Source organism: Bombyx mori, chromosome 1 (genome assembly GCF_030269925.1).
Source record: "Bombyx mori chromosome 1, ASM3026992v2".
In the NCBI taxonomy this organism is placed as follows: Eukaryota; Metazoa; Arthropoda; class Insecta; order Lepidoptera; family Bombycidae; genus Bombyx; species Bombyx mori.
The window spans coordinates 16,743,088-16,766,502 of NC_085107.1; the positions used below are offsets into that span (position 1 = coordinate 16,743,088).

Genomic DNA, 23,415 nt, shown 5'->3' on the forward strand with positions numbered 1-23,415 from the left:
ATATCCAAAAAACATTCTTGTTACTGGTGATAGGACCTATTGTGAGTCCGCGCGGGTAGGTACTACTCTGAGACCTTAGAACTTATATCTCAAGGAGCTCACAGCCCACCTGGTGTTAAGTGGTTAGTGGAGCCCATAGACATCCACAACGTAAATGCGCCACTCACATTGAGATATAAGTTCTAAGGTCTCAGTATAGTTACAACGGCTGCCCCACCCTTCAAACCGAAACGAATTACTGCTTCACGGCAGAAACAGGCGGGTGGTGGTACCTATCCGCGCGGACTCACAAGAGGTCCTACCACCAGTGGAGACGGTGAACTGGCCAACGGCCGGTGGAGGGTGAGAAATGGATGCGCGAAGTCGAACACCGGGCTCAGTGGTGTAAATTGGGAGAAGCTTATGTCCACTGGTGGATATAATACGTACATACATAATAACGCTACGATAAAAGATGCCCAAATGCATAATTGAATTAAAATATAATAGAGAAAAACTAAGAAACCATCGTTATTGCTAAATTAATATTAAAGTTTTGGAATATAATTTTATACTTGCAAATTTTCTTTTATGACCTAGTAATTAAGATATACCCAGGAGGATTCTAAGTTCTTGTTAAGTAGGACAAGCGCGGCTTATGACATATTCGGCACCGATTCGAAATTATTATGATTGACCCTTATGATATAATTATTGATCGCTTAATTATAAAAATAATTACTTATAAACGCGAACGAAGTGAAAGTCAAAACCCCTAAACTACTTGACACTAATCGTATTTCGGAGCTTCACGAAAAAGCAAATAACTAACTGTGTAAGTTAGTATTTTATAATCGTTCTTTGAGCTCTGAACAAGATGGAAAAATATTATTATTCCAAAAAGTATAGTTTTTATAGTTCGGGAGAGACTTAGATTTAATTTTTAAAAGTAAAAAAAATTTGACGATGACGCACGCATTCAATTCATAATAATATTCTTAAATTTAGAATAGTTCTCTGTTTCAAAAAGTTTAAATCAATTATGCTGTCGCAATAGCTGTAGTTCACTGTAAGCAAACTCTGTAAATACTATAATATTAAAACACATACCATCAATCCGAGAGCTATCTCCGTGCCAGTCATCTTCTGAAACAAAGGAAAAAGCTTGTAGTGAAAACGAGAAGGATAAAATGAGATATTTTTGGAGATCAGCCAGGTTGGATTTACTAACAACTGCACGACCGCTTTCAAAGGAAATCTATCAGCCTGAGGCCATTGTTTCGCAAATTCATCTCTTATGGGTTTGGAATCATGTGAGCATGGGGACCTTTTTTTTTTGAGCTGAGCGTCATACCGTCCCCTTGGGGATGACTTTTTTTTTTATTGCTTAGATTGGGGGACGAGCTCACAGCCCACCTGGTGTTAAGTGGTTACTGAAGCCCATAGACATATAACACGTAAATGCGCCACCCACCTTGAGATATACGTTCTAAGGTCTCATTATAGTTATAACGGCTGCCCCACCCTTCAAACCGAAGCGCATTACTGCTTTACGGCAGAAATAGGCAGGGTGGTGGTACCTACCCGCGCGGACTCACCAGAGGTCCTACCACCAGTAATTACGCAAATTATAATATTGCGGGTTTGATTTTTAGTACACGATCTTATTCCTTCCCCGTGGAAGTCAATCGTGAACATTTGTTAAGTACGTATTTAATTAGAAAAATTGGTACCCTCCTGGGATTCAAACACCGATGCATCGCTCAACACGAATGCACCGGACGTCTTATCCTTTAGGCCACGACGACTTCGACTGCTAGGATATTGGATCATTGCTGTCACAATGTTGGCATTCCATTATGGACTCCCTCGTGAAACAGAAGGCGAAATGTCCTCGGTCACAGTTCACCCTGTCCACGAAGGCAGACGTTCGGAGTCAATAATGGGGCATCAAGTTTGGACCATGACAAAATTATTACGAACTTCACGTAAATTCTGAAAGCTGATTTTTACGTATATATTAGGCAATATCCTTAAAAATAAGTCGTCAATACTCCCAGACACTTTCCATCGGCCGAATTGCTTTGCAGACGCTTTAAAGCTCCCAAAACAATTACCTAACTTCACGTAAATTCTGATGCTTCATTTTTATATATGTCCACCAGACAATATAATAATTTAAAACTTTCTATTTCCTGTTTCAAGGTGAATGTCAACAATCCTTTATGAAGTTCATAGACTCTAGTAGCCATTGAGTACCAGGAAAATCAGAGCTCGATCACTCTGTTAGTGCAATAAAAATAAAATCCAATATGCAGACTTCGACTTTCACTTTGTTTAATTGAGGTTAAATCGTTTAGAGGCGTAGTATCGATTTCCAAAGTATTGGAAAAATAATACTATTGTTCTGAGTGGCACGTAACATCTACAACCAGGTAGGTGAAACTCACAGGGCGCCAAGGTTTTATTATCGATTAATTCGATGTACTTTTACACGTTTCTTTCTGTATGAATCGTCGAAGTTATCAAAAACAATTGAAGGAAAACACTTACCGCTGTCACGACCTTTTCTCTTTTTCTTCCCGGAGCCGGACTTCGATGATTTTTCCGACTTATCTTTGCTTTTCCAACGACTCAGCATTTTCAAAGGCTTTAAAATGTCGATGTATTTCTTGCACACATTATACTAACTAATAAACGGTTCACAAAAACAAGATTCGTTTTACGAACGAAGAACATGTAAAATTTTCACTAATCGTTCACTATTTGTAATATAAGTTCATTAATATCACTGTTATGTATTCACTTTTATAATTATGGATATGTACTGTTTGTTATGATCAATTCCGAATGTTTTGAAATTATTCTTATATCTTTGGAAGTAGATGATGACGTAAATCTAGAAAGCAAAGCCATAGTATTCAACGTAATGCAAATTTAGATGAACAATATATGTATCTACTATGGGCAAATCTTTACATTAACACTAGCCGCTTCATCTTGCCTAACTACCTAAAATATTCAATCCAGGTTGTTACCTGGTTGTACTGCTATGTCACGGGTTCTGAGTTTGCGCCCCGGTCGTAATTAGTCTTGAATTTAATCTCGTGTCGTGTATAAGCAGCTTTACGTCTTAACACAAAATAAAATCATTGTTTGAGACCATTGTACTATTAGTACAATACTATGGTACCCAGAAAGGAAATGCTCATCAAACTGCTTAATAAACTTTTCTACCAACATCCATGAAGTGATAAATAAAAAGCTAATTAGAAAAATTAAAACTTATAAAAACCAACCAAAAAATGCGATAAATTAAAAGCATTGAGGCTAAATATTCAACTAAAATGCGATATAATTTTTTTTTATCATTTTATTTGAATGTAACACAAATTTTTTTTTCATTTTACACAACTTAATACACACTACTTTTAGATTTATAATAAAAAAACACCAAGTCTTCAAATACAGAACAACATAATAAATTTAGAAAACCAATCTAAATCGTTTTTTAAGTGCGTCGTATAACCTGACTATTAGCAAACAGTCAAGGAATAAAACGTTACACATCCCTGTTATAAATTTGTCGGACCTCATTTTAAGTGAACTGTGTGTATTCATGAGTAATATATGTATTATCAATACAATTGTGATACAGAAAATAGGAAATCTGAAAACATTGAAAGTGACATTTCCAACAGTACTTGTAATATGATTGGAAGAAGCCGGTGATCGTTTCTTCCCTATTCAAATATAAAATTGAAATAAAGTTGAACTATATCTTCTATAGGTTAAATTGATTTTAGATATTTCTTATTGAAAACGTGTTTTGCATTGTATGGAAAACAGGGACATAGATGAAAGTAAGAAATAATGCATGACAAGAAAATCATAGTCGATATTCACTATTGACCAATATTTATAATTTTTTTTCCTTAATTAGTGACAAGAACGATCAAATATTTTAAATCAACGCGTGTAAGGTACGATGTGTACTCGTAAAGTGGGCCAATCATGTTATGCTACAAGATCTCGGTCAGATGCAAATTACCTGAGCACAACAATGGCGGAGAATTTTAGGTGCGTGAGAGCAGACGTAGACATTAACGCGCATGCGCAATTGTCAGTACCCAAGGAGGAAAAGTTACACTTTCTTCCCTGTACAGCGGGAGGAAAATCGAACTTTCGGCGTAGGTAGGAGTAAAAATAATTAAGTTACCTAAAAGTAGACCATATAAAATAATGTGAATGCACTCTATCTATCTGTTTTAATATTCAATATACTAAAATATATTACAAACGCATGAATAATTTACAATCTTGTGCAATAAATAGGATAAAGTAAATTAGAGTTTTTTTTTAAATTGAAAACCTATACCCGTGGCCCCTGATACAAACCCATCCCTGGTACACTCAATTGTTTGAAGTGAATTATGACCGAAAGCTTGTACAGATGATTTGAAGTGGCTATTTTAATTCTAGTACTACATATTATCTTAAATCGGCCATATAACATACACCGTAACGACAAATTAATAACGTTCTTAAATATTGTGAATGAGACTATTGAGATTTATAAAAAGTGAGTGATTTTTAGATTATATCTGATACAATTTTTAAATGGAACATAATATTTATTTGGTATATCCCTTATTCCCTTTAAGTTTGAGAGAGCGCCCTCTCATGAAACGACGAGGTACTGCGATGCAGTTGCATTATTCAACCCCAACCATCCCCTTGCAAGCTTTCAGCGCAGGAAAATTTTAGTTCTACAGATTTTCGCTAGATACCGTTTTATCTCAAATCTAGTGTTGCTCCCACGAGATCACAGTACCTATCCCGTTACAGAGTTAGTTTGACAGTTGCAATGTCAAAACAGTGACATTTCGTTCAAGGTTATAGCAAAGTTTAGACATTTCATTGCTGGCGTTAAGCTGTGGTAAGTGCATGAATCATAAACAAATTTTAGTCGTATTGCTATTTTCCAAGATCTTCACAAACAAAACCTCTAATATAACATCTATAATTTTTAAACTAAAAATATTCAAAAATTTTACTTCAATACTTAAAAATTATGTCTCGTCAAAAAACATATATCGGGGTGGTAAGCTGCAGTATTTTAATTTATGCCGTTCTTGAGAAGAAAAAAAATTACAGCAAATTTACGTCAAATGCCGATTTCTCATATTATTATCTTCATTACGGCTTTTTCGTCACGTTCGTAAAAGCCGTAAACGTCAAAAAACATTAAACGAAATCCAAACCCTAATAACAAACCGTAGAGTCGATTTTCCTAAAGCGGAAAGTTTCTGGATATTTAGGGTGGCATCCCAGCAACAGGTTCGAAAAATCCGGTTTTTTGTTAATATTTTTCCTATAATGTTTGTCTTTGCTTAAAAATAGTAACAAAAAATAGTTATCTTTCATACCAATAAAAAGTAATACAACTATTTGACTAAAATCTCGATGTGATTTATGGCAAAAGTTGCGGTAACTTTGGAGTACCTGGGAACACCGTCCGGGCAATGTTATGATGTATTGATCTCGCTTGGCACAGGAAGCGGCATCGTGTCGCGTCAGCTCTGCATTTATAATTGTTTTCGACACATAAATCGGAAATCTCGCGATCTTTGGAGTTGGAAATCAGGTAAATAAGATTATTAAATAGAATAATAAATAAAAAACTTGAATAGTGCCTGTGTAAATTGAATGTTAGGCGGAATTTTAAGTGCAAAAATCAAAATTAAACATATGTGGCAATGGCGAAATTTAAAAATAATGTGCTGATGTTTCTTAAATTGTGATGAAAGCTATAGAAAAAACATTCGTGTAGTTACATGAAAATTTACATTTTGTAAAAGCGGTTCAGATAAGGAGTATTGATTTGGTCCTTGCTTGCGCATAGTTGTTGCGTGGTTGACTGGCCCTTTATTGGGTGATGCGCAATTGCGATTTTTAAATTAAAGTTGTTAATTATTTTTTTCATACATCTAGCTTTCCAATGAAACAAATAATAACGAATGTTTTGTTGTAAAAATTTACTGAATAAATATTTTCCAATGATTGCGTTTTATTAACAATGAATGTCCGCCATTTTGAGTACCTTAAGGGTTTAGCGTTACAGAATGAAGTTCATAAATTTAATCATTTTTAGATCATTCTTAGTGATATCATCAACAAAAAATGGAAACTCGGCACATTTTATTTTTGATTTCACCATTTAGCACTCCTTGTCCAAAATTAAATCTAATCGTTTCTTTTTGATAATGTTTCAATAGCAGCTTAGCTTAAATAGTATTACCGTAAAAAGTCATCGGATGATTATAAAGGTGATTTCGGCAATTTTATTTTTGATATGAATTTATTTCATTATCATAGCTTTCTATTTTAGGTATTTTTTCGATAATAATAATATATAACCCGCTCTGTTAAAAAAAACATAAGGTAAATATAAGGTAATTTCTCGATATTAAAATTAGAACGTGGGTTTTGAAAGTGGCTTGGAAGAGTTTTTTATAATTTTAGAAGACTTAGGTATGAAACATGTAAAATTCAAACTATAAGAGAGAAGTCACTATATAACTCAAATTTCTTGTAATATGCGTTCAAAATAATATGTATATTGCGATAAAAACTAAATTTTCGGGTATTTTTCATTCGAGTTGTGTAATTTTTTGAAAAATAATATTTCCGGTTTAATATATTTATTTCTTAAAATATTGTAATATTTTCTTACAGAGAAAGATGTTACTTATCAAAAACTATAGTCTACTCAGATAAAAAGGTAGCTGTCATATAAAATTCATCATAGAAAGGACAACAAAATTAGGAAGATATATTTGGAAGTTGTTCCATGAAGATCGACTGAAGGTTTCGATTAAGGTTTATACAAAAACTTTTAAAGAAAACAAATACACTGCTATCAATCTGCCTGAGAATATTATATTATGAAACGTAAAGAAAATCGTTTGAAATAACGAAAATTTTAAATTCTAATTTGGTGATTTGAACATTGATGTTTAGGTAAATTGATATATCATGAAAAAGTAAAATTTCATAAAAAAAATCCACCAATTTTTTATAGGAACCAAATGAAATGCTCTTTAAAAACCAACAACTGTTCTCAAAATTTAAACATGTTACAGTTTTTAATTATTCAGTAACAGTAACTATTTTTTAATAGCCTGGTATCGTAAAAATAAGACTCAGCTTTGTTATAACGTTGGTTGTAAGAGAGAGAGAGAGATAAAGTTCATTTGACATTGTTTTGATATTTAAAATTATTTGACAGCTAAAACCAACCCCCAAATATAAATAGCTCTGTTTATGTACTATTAACTAATGAATTTTGTTAAATTAAAACAGAGTTAAACATACGACTTAAACCCATTCTTTCAATAATTATAAATACAATCAGATTTTAGATAATTACTTAAGAGTATCAAAGCGTGTGTTATTGAAAGCAAATTTTATAAATTATGGTCTATGATTGTCGAATAAATAAACAGATAACTAAAAGGAAATGATAGGTTGATTTTTTTAAATAATCATTTCAGTAATTTTCATGAAAATAACGGAATGACAATGGTAGTCAAATTGTAGCATCTATTTAAATTAAAAAAAAGATCCAGTATCATTATGATTTAAATAAAATTCAATAAATTAAAAGGATTGAAACGGTTTAATTTCTTTAGGAAAATACAGTACCAGCCACATTCCATGACGGTATTATTTAATGTTAGGTATTTCAATATAAATTCTTTTTCATAATCATACTATTAATTCTGTAAGTTTAGACTGAGGACCTAATATACCTAGTAATCATGTTAAATGCTATTGAAACAAGATTTTTCGTTCTTGTCTTAAAACAATCACAAGCTTGAACTGTTTTGGTATTATAAACACCCATAAAGGTACTATTCATGTTGTTTTTTTATTTATTAATCAGCTATTTTTTTAGTTATTCCAAAAACAGTGTTTCTGGATAATAATATGTGTAAAGGGATGATATTCGCATTTGCGCGATAACAGTGCACTCTGTTATATTGCTGTAAAAAGTCATTCGCGGTAAACATACAGTGGTAGTACCCATCAATAGATGGCACTAAAAGAATTTTTCCAAAAACAATAGTTTGTATGTATATATTGCCGTTGTAATTTTTTTTTACTAATACAGTTAATTTACAATTAAATTCGTTATTCCAAGTAATGATTCGGAATTTTTTTTTCTTCAATTAGAGTGTCGAAACTGGCGCCAGATTTTCTCTCATCGGTAGCGGAAGCCTTTGGAACTAGGGACACGTCGGAAATATGCAACCGGTGCATCGCCATTAAATATGACCTTTACCGTTAGATGGCGTTCGCAAATTGCAAGCTGAATTATTTAACTTCATAAAATAAGAAAATCTACGCAATTAAGAAACATAGTCATTTGTTATTACGTTTTATTAAGCACATGATTTCAAATTGAAAGAAAATTATACACGTAATCATGTCTCAAGACCGTTCAATTTTCATGTTCAAGAAGTAGTAACCCTACCACTTTTATGATGTAGTCTATGTACTTAATAGCTAGAAAGATAAACAAACAGTATAGGAATATATAATAAAAAGAAATCGTATATTTCTGAGTAGCACAGCCCTTCACTCCTCCAAATATCCTGAATGAAGAATTGCTTCAAAGGACGGGACATGATTTAGACGAATTGTCCAGAAAATAGTCCTGTTTCGTCAACAATAAATTCTGTATGAAATTAATTGAACTCAGATCTTTTTAATATTTAGGAAGATATATTTTATATAGAGTTGAATTTATTAGGGATGATCGCAACGTTCAAAACTCAAATCGCTAGTGACCACTTACGACCAGGTGAGCTTTCTGCATGAAGAGTATGACAATAATGCTAATTTAGATTGACATACATTTAATAGTTTTCTTTTTAATTAATTAACAGTCTGATGGAGTTTGTGCTTGAAAATAGATCCACACATGAATTCATTATAAGTTCATATCCCAGTAAAGACAGATAACAAAGAGCAAATAATCATAAACACATTATTTTCGATCGGGTATCGCACTGGGCCGTAAATCAGTCAAGGTAATCAAATATTTGATCGACGATTAAGCTTTATTTTACTTTAAATAGGTACGGAAACCTAAGAAGACCTAAGAATAGACCAAAACCTAATAAAACTAACAGTATACGATTTCTTAAATAATCGATAGTTGAGTAATAATGTGTTATTAAAAAAAGAACTGTGCCAAATATATCCACTCTAAGAAGTTTTCAGTTCTTTTTCAAAGATATTTGATTTTAATTGTTTTTGTCTAAAATAATTTGCAAATAATCATATTATAAGCTAATGTAGGCCAATTCGTTTCAATCTATTATCATTGAACATAATCGCATGCAACTAATCTCACAGTATGATGAAAAATGTGTCTTAATATTTATAGTAGAAAACCTAAAGTAAAATAAGTAGCAGGTGTCATCGTGTCGTTAAGTAATTAGCTTTCTAAAATACTTACTAATCCAGATGCATGAAATAAGAACAATCTACTTCTACAATCTACTAATCTTGATTTTATTTTATTTGATTTAACTTAGTATTTATTTAGTTGATATTAGCTTAACCTGAAAAATTCACACACCTGCTCATATTTCTACTTCTATTTTTTGTTTTTATACTGAATTATTTGCTATAGTGTGCTAGGAAGCGCTAGTCATCTCCTGAGGTATGTGGCGGGGTAAGACGGGGGAGAGCGCGATTGACAAGACGCACGCGATATTATATTAAGTGCAGATAAATCTCAGAATAACATGTTAGAATTTATGTAATGGGTACCTAATTGTAATATTGTATTTTGCTATTTCTTGGTTAAACAAAAAATGCATATTCAAAAGTGTTTATTTTATTTAATTATTTACGATACAAAACAATTTTATAAGCAAATTAACATTTCTTAATAAGAAAATTAAAAAAAAACTGTTATTAAAAAAATGTAATTAAAAAAAAATCACTGTTATAGTACATTATAAAAAAAATATATTTATTTATCTGTTTTGATTTTTTATCACCCCCATATCGAAATCATTAATGTGGATTTTCTTTTTTATTTCTTTAGGTTTACGTTTTGGTTTTTCCGATTCGAATTTCCTTCAGCTACAATTCTCATTACGGTCTGAGAAAAAAAATTGTGCACATCGTAAATTACATTTTACACTGGTCGTGTAATTGGTGAACCCATTTTAAGATATTTTATCTCGTGTATGTTTGGAACAAACTGACAAGAACAACTAAATCGTGCAACCGCCGCGGTGGTCGACGACAGACTGAGTTAGCTTGACGTTGGTCTACCTCGCCCGCCCTGCCGCTCACATACCTCAGGCAATGACTAGCGCTTCCGCGCTCACTATAATAAATAGTGAAACTGATTGTCTGTCTAATTAGTCATATGATAGACAGCAAAATTACCACGATCTCCAATGTGTCAAAAAAGCTTCGTAGGCTAACGAATGTAGCCTTTAAGGAGATATACGAGTAAATAGTAATATATTGAACTCCCTCAAGGTCGTAGCAATCTCGTAGCACTTCTACGACTACGACATTTTTGGGTATCGGTTGAAATGTTTTTGTAGTAGATTTATTTACGAGTGAATGTGTGACGTAAAATGTAGTGGATATTATTACTACAGTATATTATATGAGGTCTTTTTTTTTAGACAAATTACAAATACTATACCAGTATTTATTATATATCAACTCCTAGTAAAAATGTATACTAAATCTCGTAAGGGTCTATTATTTGGTATAGCTAAAATTCTAAATTGAAACCAATGTTTGTTTATGTATAATAATTTTATTATAACATTGGTATATTATTAATTCATCGTTATAGATTCAACGTGTAAACATCTGTTGAAAATTTTATTCTAGTATTTCAGACAAATACATGTCGTTTTGAGTTTTTAAAATGCGAGTTAAAGTTTAACATTAAATTTAAATGGTTTTTAATAAATTTTCAATTATAAGTGATCTTTTGCTATCTTTAAATACATTTATTTAAAATAATACAGAATTAGCCTTCGATTATTATCCATAACGATGTTCAACATCAAAATTAATTTATTATCGAATCGTAATTTCATTTAAGTACTGATGCAACAATCTGACTCCATAAATATTATCAAAAACCATTAATAATTCCTACTTTGCCTCTGATTAATCTTTAGAACAGATTTAAGATAGTCATGCTTAATGCAAATCTTCAGTTTTCTTCACGAATACTATAAAACTACTAAATCATTGATATAAAAAATATATAAAAAGTATCTATTTGTATCCAAACAAAGTTACATAAAATAGGTTAAATAACTTTTTGTTGGGGAATGACAAAGATTATTAGTAGAAATATGAAACATGACATCGTGGTGTTTTAAAGCATGCGTAAAATTATGAAATCGAATATCTGATCCCTGATCCTGTATTTGAACTTTTTTTGAAAGCACATACCTACGCATGTCTTTTGTTTGTGATTTTGAAACATACTATATACGACGTTCGATTTATATAACATTTCTCTCTCAGTACATATAATACTAATAGTAATAAATAAATATTAAAATTGTTTAAAAGGCCATGAAATAAAACTAATATCAGGCACCGACCAACAGCTTTTTATTTAACAAAAAGTACATCGTTGCCAGCTTTAACAGTTAACAGATTACACCGAAAATCTAAATCAAATTTAAAGAACTTGCAAACTAATGAAAACACAAAAACTTCATGAAAGCTATTAATTCGAAAACACTGGTGTACCTCAATAAAGCCTAACGCGCTAATGAAAGGAAACCTAAGCGCAAGCCCGTAAGAGTGATGTCGGTCACCATAAGTCCAAAGTAGGTCGTGAGCTTTCTACGAAACATCCAACACCACAGATTGCTTTTAAACATAACTATATCCACAGACTCTAGATGTTTGAGTTGTTATTGACACTATACAGTAGACAAAAAGGTTAACTTAGCGCGTTTTTTATTCAGACTAGAAAGTAAATTGTAAAGGATAAAGTAATAAAATGAAACGTTTTATATCGTTGAGGAAATATTTTTGTACATTTTACGGGCTTGAGCGTTTTTCGGAACGCGGTACCCTAGTATGCTGTCAATGTTAGCCCGTATGGGTTGACAAAGGGAATACTTTTGGGTCCACAAAGAGAACCTTTATGCGCCTTTCTAGCGTCAAGTAGAGCATTTTATGATAAGGGTGGAAAGCTTTCGTGTCTATCTCACTGAAGGGTTAGAATATATCAATATTTAATCTTCGATCTTGAAACGGGTCGTATTTTATTTTAGATTTGTTAGATAAAAGTACATTACGATCTACATTAGTGTAGACAAAGGCGTAATTGATATAACAATGGGGTTCGGACGTTTAAAGATCAGATAAATATCATATTTCTAGTGCGTGGGTGACTTAATGAGTAAGTGTTTATCACGATGAAATGGTTATAAAATCGTATAATAAAAATAACATTTATAGATGCGCATAGATAATGTAGTGAGTAATATATAACAGTAGACATTTTAGGACACAAATTTATTATAATATTTGAATAGTTAATATTAATAAACAAATTCAGTGGTGGTTGTTGTAGTTTTTGTATTTTCGTTAAATATTTACCAATAATAGTACCATTATTGAATCAAAATAAAAATAAAAGTTTTTTTTATTATTCATTATGTTATTTAAAAAAAAATCAAACAAAAACCTCAAAATGCAAATTTAATCAATTAATAAAAGCGTCTCTCTCAAGCTCGATTGAAGATTTGAGCGTTGTCCTCATTCTAATACTTGAAAATAAGTACCGAAATGTCGCCTGCCTTTCAACGCTTGTTTGCGAAGACAGCTACCGCGTAAATACCACCGAGTCCAGTTTCATCATTGGCTTAACAACGAGCCTGTGATCTTGAAACGAATTAGCTGTTTAAATTGAACGCTGCCTCTGTATCCCTAAAGGCTTAGTTTGCTACCGAGGATCATGAATGTTTTAAGCATAAAAAGCTAACGAAATAATAACTTAATTAAATTTATAAATGATATGGACATAATGAAATGTGCGTTATACCATTTTATAGTTATACTAGCTGACCCTTCAAACGTTGTGTTGCCTTAAATAAGATTTCTAAGGAAATTCTAGTGTAGAAAAAAAAAACCTCATTCAACCACATAATACCTCATTATAACCAAAAAATAAATTATCCAAAAAATAAAAATAAAAAATAAATGTTTGGGGTGGACAATCCTTATCACTTAGGGGTATGAAAAATATATAGTAGACGATTCTCAGACCTACTGAACATACGATTGATACACAAAAAAAAAAAAACAAAAAAAAACATGGCTGGCAAGCTACGATTGATACACAAATAAAACCAAAATAACGTGACTGAAAAATGTATAGTGAGTAAGACAGGAGACCGGCTTCGTCCTCATCCCTACTACGTGATCTTTGCTGGATGAGTGGTGACACCTGGCGGGGATAACTGATCGATTGACAGTTGATCAGTAGTCGACCGGCGAGGGCGGGAGATCAAATTGAATTAAAAAAAAGTCATAATTAAAGGAACTTGAAATTATAAACTCTGAATAAGAATTTATCGTACTACAATTATAATATTTGATTGCCATCTTGCAACCTTATTGCGGATCTGTGCATAGAATAACAAAATAAAAATCGGGATGCAAAAATAGGGGTTGATCGTATAAGAGTGAAAATTGAGAGTAATATGATTTTTTTTATTTTAATTCATGACAAAATAAAAAAATAGTTATTGCTAAAAAATTGAAGTTTATAATTAACAAATAAAAAATAGGGGTTGATCGTAGAGGAGTGAAAATTTCAGAGTAATATATTTTTTTTAATTCTAAGTCATGACAAAATAAAAACAAAATTCTTGCAAAAAAATGTAAAGTTTTTAATTAGCAAATAAAAATAAGGGTTAATTGTAAAGGGGTGAAAATTTAGGGTTGTATGTATTTTTGTATGCTGTATATGTTATAAAAAATAAAAACAAAAATTAAAAAACAATTAAAACAATAATTTTTGTCTAAAAATAAAAAAATAAAAATTTTGGGTTGGACCACCCTTAACATTTAGGGGGATGAAAAATAGATGTTGTTCGATTCTCAAACCTGACCGATATGCTCGCTAAGGTTCACAAAAATCGGTCGAGCCGTTTCGGAGGAGTTCATTCACGCATAAGTACCGTGACAAGATAATTTTATATATTAGATATAATATTATACTCAGAATATCCAATTCTTATTTTAAGGTTAAGTATTAAAGTAGTTATATGTTTCTCAATTTCTTGTTCTTTATAAATTTCTTCTAGTATTTCAATTGGAAATAATTACTTTATAAGTGAAAATTTTTAGTGTTTATAAGCTTAATCAAATTCTAAAAAGTCAAACAATCTCGTTGTTCATCCTATCTAACCTAAACGTCACTTTAAAATAATATATTATGAAATAATTTTTTTATTGGTGTTATGCGCTACATCCATTCGGGATCACAAAACGCCAGTTAGAGGTTAGGAACTGATACATTATTACATATTAAGAATTCTTTTTGCATATCTTTTATAATATTTGAGTAGAAATATATGTTTTTTTACGTGTCATGTCAAATTATTATGAAAATTGAAACATTAGTTTGAGGCCTAGATTTGTTAAAGCTATAACAGACCGTTTATTTCTATTTTCTTAGTGGTCTATTAAATAACCTAGATGGCGCTAGTTTTTTGAGGTCGGAGCGACATCTCGTTTCATGTTTTTCAATCTGGCTTAGTATTATTCATGGCTACTAGATCGCGTTGTGCTACAAAATTCAAGTTTTCAGTGACTTTCGAGTTTCAACGAGTCGTAGAGATGAGGTCTAAGTTTCTAATTGTATAGAATAACAGCCGTCCCACGCACACCACGGATGGTGATACATAATGTACCCGAGCGTACTTATAATAAAGAACAACAATCAGTAAGTAATTTAAGCAAATTGTAATTGCCGGTTTCATTACTATTGTTCGATGTTAATATAATGTTAATGTAATGAATTTTGCTCATTTTTAGAGAGTCACAAAATTGAAATTTTCGTACAACTATACTGAGACCTTAGAACTTGTATCTCGAGGTGGGTGGCGTATTTACGTTGTAGGTGTCTATGGGCTCCAGTAGCCACTTAACATCAGGTGGGCTGTGAGCTCGTCCATCCATCTAAGCAAAAATAATTTTGAATCTTATTTTTCATTTCGCTCATTAATAATAAACGAATAGCAGAAGGTATCACCACTTGGTCAATTTTTTTCGTGAAGCAGTAACGTGCTTCGGTTGGTAAGTCAGCTTTTGTACAAATCTGAGACTTAGAACTTTTGTGCCGAAGTGTATGGTTTTTTGTTTTTATTGCTTAGATGGGTGGAGGAGCTCACAGCCCACCTGGTGTTAAGTGGTTACTGGAGCCCATAGACATCTACAACGTAAATGCGCCACCCACCTTGAGATATAAGTTCTAAGGTCTCAAGTATACTTAGTCTGGCCATAACTGCTGTTACAATTAAAAATAAAAATATTCTATTGCAAATAACATTTATTACTTTTACAGTGTGTTAGTTTAATACATAAATATAAAACAATTTAAAGTATATAAGGCTTATTCGAAGTGGTCTCCATTGGCTACAATACAGTCCTTTAAACGTTGAGGCCAGTTATCAATAGAAGCACACACACTTTCCATGGGAAAAATTTTCATTGCCAATCGTACGGAATGTTTAAGGGACTCCAAATTATCATGGCGTTTAGAGCAAGCCGTACTCTCTAAAACTGACCATAAATCATAATCCAGCGGATTAAGATCGGGTCTAGACGACGGCCAGTCTTCAGCTCTGATGAAGTCCGAAAATTTCGTTTCCAACCAAGACTGCGTAGACCGAGCTTTATGACCTGGTGCCGAGTCTTGCAGGAAGAACCATTCTTGATTATTGAACATGGGGTTGTTAAGGGGCTTCACTACCTCCTCAAGAATAGTATCTTGATACACTTGTGCAGATGTTTTGATACCTTTGTCACAAAAGTATGGCTCAGTCACTCCTTCATAGCTAATACCCCACCAAACCATCACTGAAGTCGGATAGTGCCCACGTTGCACTCTGTCGACTAATTGGGAAGCTTTCTTAGAGCTTTGAGCATAAATACGGTCATTTTGTTTGTTAAAATGTTGCTCAATTGTAAAAAATTTCTCATCCATAAACAAAATTTTTCTATGACCTCCCTTTGCGTACGCTTCAGTAGCTGTTTCGATTTTACCACCGTATTCTCTTTTAAATTATCAGTTATGAAATTATCAGAACGTCTCTTATAGGCTGCAAGTCCTAAGTCATATTTTAAAATACGTGACATGGTTCTAGGTGTTATCTTCATCTCCCGAGATAAAATCTTTTGCTTTCGGGCAGGGTTTCTTCGAATTCTTTCCCTTACTGCTTTGACCACCTTTTTCGTACGAACACTACGTGGACGGCCAGATATTTTTCTGTCACAAACAGAGGAGGTCTCATTGCACCTATTAATAGCCCGGTACACAAACATTTTACTAATACCAAGCGTATGGAGAGTTTTAAAAATTGCATTTGACTCCATACCTACTTTATGTAATGCAATCACAGCGATTCGGTTCTCTTTATCACCCCACTCCATTTTAATATCGCAAAATATTGTACAATGTATTGGCGCCAAAATGAGAAAACTCAATGAGCAATCATATAAAAATGACAGATTCCAAATTCAAATGTAATATTTTGTTTATTTTTAATTGTAACAGTATTTATGGCCAGACTAAGTAGTTACAACGGCTGCCCCACCCTTCAAACCGAAACGCATTACCGCTTCAGGGCAGAAATAGGCGGGGTGGTGGTACTTACCCGTGCAAACTCACACGAGGGTGGTATGTAAATATGTTGTGACGTTTAAATGCTTCGGTAAACACTTAAAATCGGGTGGGCTATGAAATCGTCGATGCATCTAAGGCAATAAAAAATAAAAAGTCAATCTTTGGACGGATCCCAGCTTAATAAATAAAGATATTAACAAATATAAATAAACAGTTCAAAATTCGCAAAGAGAGCAGATTATCATGAATCTATAGGAGTGTCTGTGCACTGCAGCTTACAATGGTATTGAGCCGACCATAGCGATATTACACACTAAGCCTCCTATAATTGAAATCATTGTCCGAATTGTCGAGGCTCGCATACGTATGGAATTACTTATAATACACTCAGTTATTGCTAGTGCATACCGGGATTATAAACTTATGTGCGGAATTTCGTGCTAGGATAATTGATCTGTATTTGCGATAAATGATTGGCGAGAAGCGATAAGCATTATGGTAATTACTTTAAAACAATAATCTTCATTCCTATAACATTTTTTTTGAGATCGTAGGTAAATTGTAATATATATTATAAAAAAATTCAAACTTCTCTAACCTTAAAATAAGAATTGGACATTCTAAGAATAATGTTATATATAACTACAAAATAGTATAACACACATTTCATTATGTTCATACCATTCATAAATTTAATTAAGTTATTATTTCGTTAGCTTTTTATGCTTAAAACATTCGTGATCCTCGGTAGCAAACTAAGCCTTTAGGGATACAGAGGCAGCGTTCAATTTAAACAGCTAATTTGTTTCAAGATCACAGGCTCGTTGTTAAGCCAATGTTGAAACTAGACTCGGTGGTATTTACGCGGTAGCTGTCTTCGCAAACAAGCGTTGAAAGGTAGGCGATATTTCGGTACTTATTTTCAAGTATTATAATGAGGAGAACGCTGAAATCTTCGATCGAGCTTGAGAGAAACGCTTTTTATTAATTGATTAAATTTGCATTTTGATTTTTTTGTTTGCTTTTTTTTAAATAACATTATGAATAATAAAAAAACTTTAAAAAAATTTTTGTTTGGTTTTTTTATTTTTAAATTTTGATTGAAGAATGATACTATTGGTAAATATTTAGCGAAAATACAAAAACTACAACAATCACTATTGAATTTATTTATTTATATAACATTTTCAAATATTATAAAAAAATGGTGTCCTAAAATGTCTACTGTTATATATTACTTACTATATTATCTATGCGCATCTATAAATGCATTGTATTTTTATTATAAGATTTTATTACTATTTCAACGTGATAAACACTTACTCATTAAGTCACCCACGCACAAGAAATATGATATTTATCTCATCTTTAGACGTCTGAACCCCATTGTTATATCAATCACGCCTTTGTCTACATTAATGTAGATCGTAATGTCCTTTTATCTTACATATGATATAAGTTACCAATTGTCCTTCAAGGTAACCTCCATGGGCCATTCATGTTTAAAACAATTGTTATAGTTAATCAGAATAAGAGAGTAATAGATAGATAAATAGGATTTCCGTTAAATATTATAATAAAAAATATATTTTCTAGCTCCTAGTTTAAGGATGAGATTTTTAAAAACATAAAATGTTTGAATGCGTGAAAATACCAGAAAGCAGCACGTGTAGAGTAAAGGCGGATCTTACGATAAGTAGATTCAGTATTAACCAATGTTTTTGACGATATAAATTTCATTGCGCTTAACAAAAATTGGGGTTGTACTTAAACCCACCACCCTACCTATTTCTGCCGTGAAGCAGTAATGCGTGTCGGTCTGAAGGGTGGGGCAGCCGTTGTAACTATACTTGAGACCTTAGAACTTATATCTCAAGGGATTAGGGTGGCGCATTTACGTTGTGGACGTCTATGGGCTACAATAACCACTTAACACCAGGTGGGCTATGAGCTCGTCCACCCATCTAAGCAATCAAAAAAAAAAAACAAATCGATTTAAAATTTTATTAAATCAATATGTTATGAAATCGCACCATTGCCTTTAGACCGTGGATCGTTCGTTTTCTTTCGCCAATTAATATTTTTACTTTCATTCTCTTTTTATAACATAAAGAAAACCAATTAGTGTGAGTGGCAAACTTTGCTTGAGTAATACATAAATATGAAAGATTTAAAATTAAACTTGTCCGGTTATAAAAGAGCAACGTAACTTTTTTCATAAGACGTGCTTAAAATCTCCCTGTTCAATCTACGTTTATTTCGTGTCAAGGACGTCACTAGTGAAGCGTGCTCTGAGCTTCTTACAGTCCTCATTTTAAGGCTACGAAAACGTGCCCACATTTGTTTGTTCATGTAATTTAATAAGTATTTTATAGTTTGTGGTTGGACTGTTTATTTATTCAAGAGATTGCCTCTAGGATACTCGTGAGAGGACTATTGATAACTAATTATTAAGGTAACCCAGAATTAATGTTGGGATATCTATATAGGGCTCGATGGTCACGGATAATCAGGTGAACCGTTAATTCCTTTTATTCTCGTAACATAACTGGCCCAGTATTACACGCCGTGAAAGACTTCCTCTTCGCGATATTAAATACGTGCGGTTAAAAGTTAAAGTGAATATTAAAATGAAAACTAAACGGCCTATAAGTAACAAAAGGCATTGGCGATTTCAGAAAAACAACCCTTATCTCGATTACATTTGTTGCTACTATCGAGCGTTTCTCTTAATTCGACATATTTTGAATTTTGCGTTAAGCAGTAGATCAAATCGAAAATAAATGCGTCTGCCTTCAAAAGAAAAAAATAATGGCGTCTTTTTTTTTTTTTTTTTATTGCTTAGATGGATGGACGAGCTCACAGCCCACCTGGTGTTAAGTGGTTGCTGGAGCCCATAGACATCTACAACGTAAATGCGCCACTCACCTTGAGATATAAGTTCTAAGGTCTCAAGTATAGTTACAACGGCTATCCCACCCTTCGAACCGAAACGCATTACTGCTTCACGGCGGAAATAGGCGGGGTGGTGGTACCTACCCGTGCGGACTCCCAAGAGGTCCTACCACCAGTGAAAGTCTGGATGTATTTGTTCTTGTCTCGTACTCTGTTTTCATTGTCCGTAACTCAAGAGGAAATCCTAGCTTGGGGCCGTTGGATGTGATCAAAATGATACGTATTCATAACATAAATTGAAGGCAAATGACAAAAAAAAACAATCACAATTCATCAATCTTGAATATAACGAGATTACATTCTACACGTTTGTAGATTTTTGTTTTCGTCACATGACGTATAATAGAAAAAAATATACCGAATTTTAATAGTTCAAACACACGTTAAATGCATCTACGTTCAAAATTTTTGCGCCCTGATATAAGGATATAAACAACAATTTTAGAAACAACTAAATAAAATAATGAATAAATATATATTAACTGGACGAAAACAAGATGAATATTTTCTCTCATATATGTATTTGTATAATATGTATTATGACATAATAAATAACTGGAAACATCTCAAGCACGATCATCCGGCCCCAAATTAGGATTCTGTGTTATGGGTAGCAGAGCCTGACATGCATACTTATATATGTATACATATACAGACGATAAATAGCCAGATAAAGAGAAATCAGACCTGTTTATCACACGAATGTTTGGCCGATGTGGCAATCAAACTCACGTCCCACGGTGCAACAATCCGGGACGTCAATTACTGCACGACCAAGTCAGTCAAACATGAGATATAAGTCTCAATTTTATAAAATGACAGCTGTTCCACCTTTTAAATCAGAATGCATTACTGTTTCGCGGCAGAAATTAGCTAAGAAATTGCAGAAAATGCTACTCAGTCGTGGGGGCCCAAAATATTCCCTATTATTACGCAAATTATAATATTTGGAGGGAAACTATAAGGTCTTATTTAAATGCAGCATGAGATGCTTTATGCGAGAATAGGTAGCAAGTATTACGTAAAACGAGTAACAATGTCGTAAATACATTGTGTCTGCTTACAAAGAATCAATATCGCAACGTTAATACTTCGTGCAATAAGTTCAAGATTCAAGCTAACTTCAATATCAGAACAATTATTTCTAGTTTTCTCTAACTTTATCAAAATAAGTCTTGATCGTTACATAGTAGTGTGGATTCTAACCATTTACGATTTCCGCTCTCGGTGGAAATAAAATTGTAGTACTTTAGTTATGACGACCTTATTCAGTTGTGTGTTCGTTATGAAAAATTTATTTCGACGGGAAAAGTTTTTGACTAGTTTTAAATTTAAATACGTATACTATGCGTTATCTTGTGTGAACATTTACCATCAAATCATAAAAGGAAAGTAACTAGAGCTAATCTATATACTTGTATATAAAAATGAATTGCTGTTCGTTAGTCTCGCTAAAACTCGAGAACGGCTGAACCGATTTGTCTAATTTTGGTCTTGAATTATTTATAGAAGTCCAGAGAAGGTTTAAAAGGTAGATCAATATGAAAATGCTCGGAATTAAACAAAAATAACAATTTTGTTTTTCCTTTGATGTGTCCCCCGTCGGACGGATTCCTTTTGTTTGTTTTAAGTTTATTTTATACAAAAGTTTAGGTTTTTTATTTATCGATTGAGGCACTACGAAGTCTGCCGGGTCAGCTAGTCTATTAATATAACTGTGGTTTTTGTGAGCCCTTTGTTGGAATGCTTAACTTTACTTAACTTTTTTCGGTGAAATAATCCGACGAAGTTTTTAGAGTACAAACAATTTCAAATTAGCAAATTCGCTGTATACGTAACACAAAAGTTCAAAAAGTCAACCGTTTTTTCATTAAAATCTGCAGTGCGTGCTCTGTGAATTCAATCTTGTTCATAGTTTATTTGAATTAGTCATATCAGTGCTATTGAAATTTCTAGACTGTTCTCTAGTGCAGTACTGGGTTTTCCCACTAACGTTTTATTTTATTGTCTTTACATGTAGCAAAGTGCCTTATTGTGAGCTAATATTATACTGCTCCTGGATTTCGACAATACCACGGATTCATTCTAATTCTGATTTGAAGAATATAGCGAGAAGAAAGTTCAAAAAGCATGGAGAGTTCATACTCGAACTGGATAGTACTTTGAGACAATTGTCCCTGGAAAAGAATTGTGGAGGAGTGCAGGGTTGTCACGTCGTAGGGATGTATTTTACTCAGGTAGTGCGATAGTAAAAGTGATGAGATTACCACAAACAATACTCCAATTACATTAGTGTCAGACGCGTCGTTTACACAAACGCAGCGGTATTGTGCACGGTGCACAAAGCAAAGTGGGGCCGTGGTACTATTATTCAGAACAGGCTCGTTCTAATTATGTAGATAGAACGGCCACTATTGTAAATTATGTTTGCGATGCTTCTACAATGTAATCGCTGTAATTGATTCATGTGCCGGTGCAAGCGGTGTCAGAACAAAAGACCTCGGGCCGTTGCAATTATTATAAAAAGGTTACTAGATAGTGCTACGAAAATTCTATACTTTTTTTATCCTACCGAAGTTGATAGCCTTGATAGGCTATTTCAACGTAACCTTAATTAGTATGTGAGCTCACAGGGCTTAAACATGACGACGTTGCTAACACGAACCCTAGCAAGAGCCGTGCTTCGCAAAATCTACCACCGGGTCGGAAACGCGACCCACTGAGAAGATAAGGCGAGAAACTCAGTGGGCTGTGTCTGTGGGTTAATTTACTCGTCGAGCCCTTCGTCAAAAGCGACGGGTTCGACTAGAACGATGAGCGGTGCTTGAGGTACCTAAAAGCACAGTTAGTGGATCGGGAGGATCCGAAATGACGTGTTTTAGACGAGGTCGACTGCTTCCCATTCTGTCCGCAGGATCGGGAATGTTTCTGTACGAAGTATAGAACGTAGCAGCAGTATATTCGTATACAGTACACGGCATTTCGAAATTCTAGTGCCGTAATAGGCACTAAAACATAATCATCGATATAATCATCGATATAATCATCGGCATTTTTATATAAATATAACATAAACAATATAAATATATAATTCCCGCCAATAACACCAACCCGCTGAGTTTTTCGGTGTATCTTCTCAGGGTTCGCGGTTCCAGAACGGCGGTAGATTATTTTATTTTTATTTTTTATTGCTTAGATGGGTGGAAGAGCACATAGCCCACCTGGTGTTAAGTGGTTACTGGAGCCTATAAAAATCTACAACGTAAATGCGCCACCCACCTTGAGATGTAAGTTCTAAGGTCTCAGAATAGTTACAACGGCTGCCCCACCCTTCAAGCTGAAACGTATTACTGTTTCACACCTACCCTTGCGAACTCACAAGAGGTCCTACTACCGGTAAATTTGTCCGTGAAGCAGCAGTCCGAAATGATAAACCTACCTTTGGGAGTACTTGCCCATTAGTTAGTTAGCCCCTGCCTACTTGACTGAGCTTCTGAGCTCGCCTATCCACCACAATGAAGTTGTTTGAGCCAAAAGCAAACATT

General features: G+C 33.4%; 2 protein-coding genes across 22 annotated transcripts in view; one reads left to right on the forward strand and one right to left on the reverse strand.

Moving 5' to 3' along the window:
- LOC101744007 (coiled-coil domain-containing protein CG32809) overlaps window positions 1-23,415 on the reverse strand; it is a 305,604-nt gene that overhangs the window by 186,989 nt on the left and 95,200 nt on the right. For 13 of the 19 annotated variants that reach the window (XR_009973960.1, XR_009973961.1, XM_062670432.1 and 10 more), the window contains exon 3: window positions 1,090-1,125. The exons of 2 other annotated variants lie outside the window; for them this stretch is intronic. Coding sequence is in view for 15 of the 17 variants with exons in the window: in XM_062670432.1 (XP_062526416.1) it covers window positions 1,090-1,125 (36 nt within the window). In the remaining 2 variants the exon portion in view is untranslated. Of the gene's footprint in view, window positions 1-1,089; window positions 1,126-2,532; window positions 2,879-23,415 lie in introns of all 19 variants that reach the window. 4 more of the 19 variants (XM_062670437.1, XM_062670436.1, XM_062670396.1 and 1 more) reach the window with 2 other exon arrangements.
- The window catches only part of LOC101737229 (uncharacterized), an 83,192-nt gene continuing 65,273 nt past the window's right edge, over window positions 5,497-23,415 (forward strand). The window contains exon 1 of one of the 3 annotated variants that reach the window (XM_062670494.1): window positions 5,497-5,626. The gene's annotated coding sequence lies outside the window, so the exon portion shown is untranslated. Of the gene's footprint in view, window positions 5,627-8,249; window positions 8,849-23,415 lie in introns of those variants that run through there. The other 2 variants (XM_062670498.1, XM_062670503.1) reach the window with 2 other exon arrangements.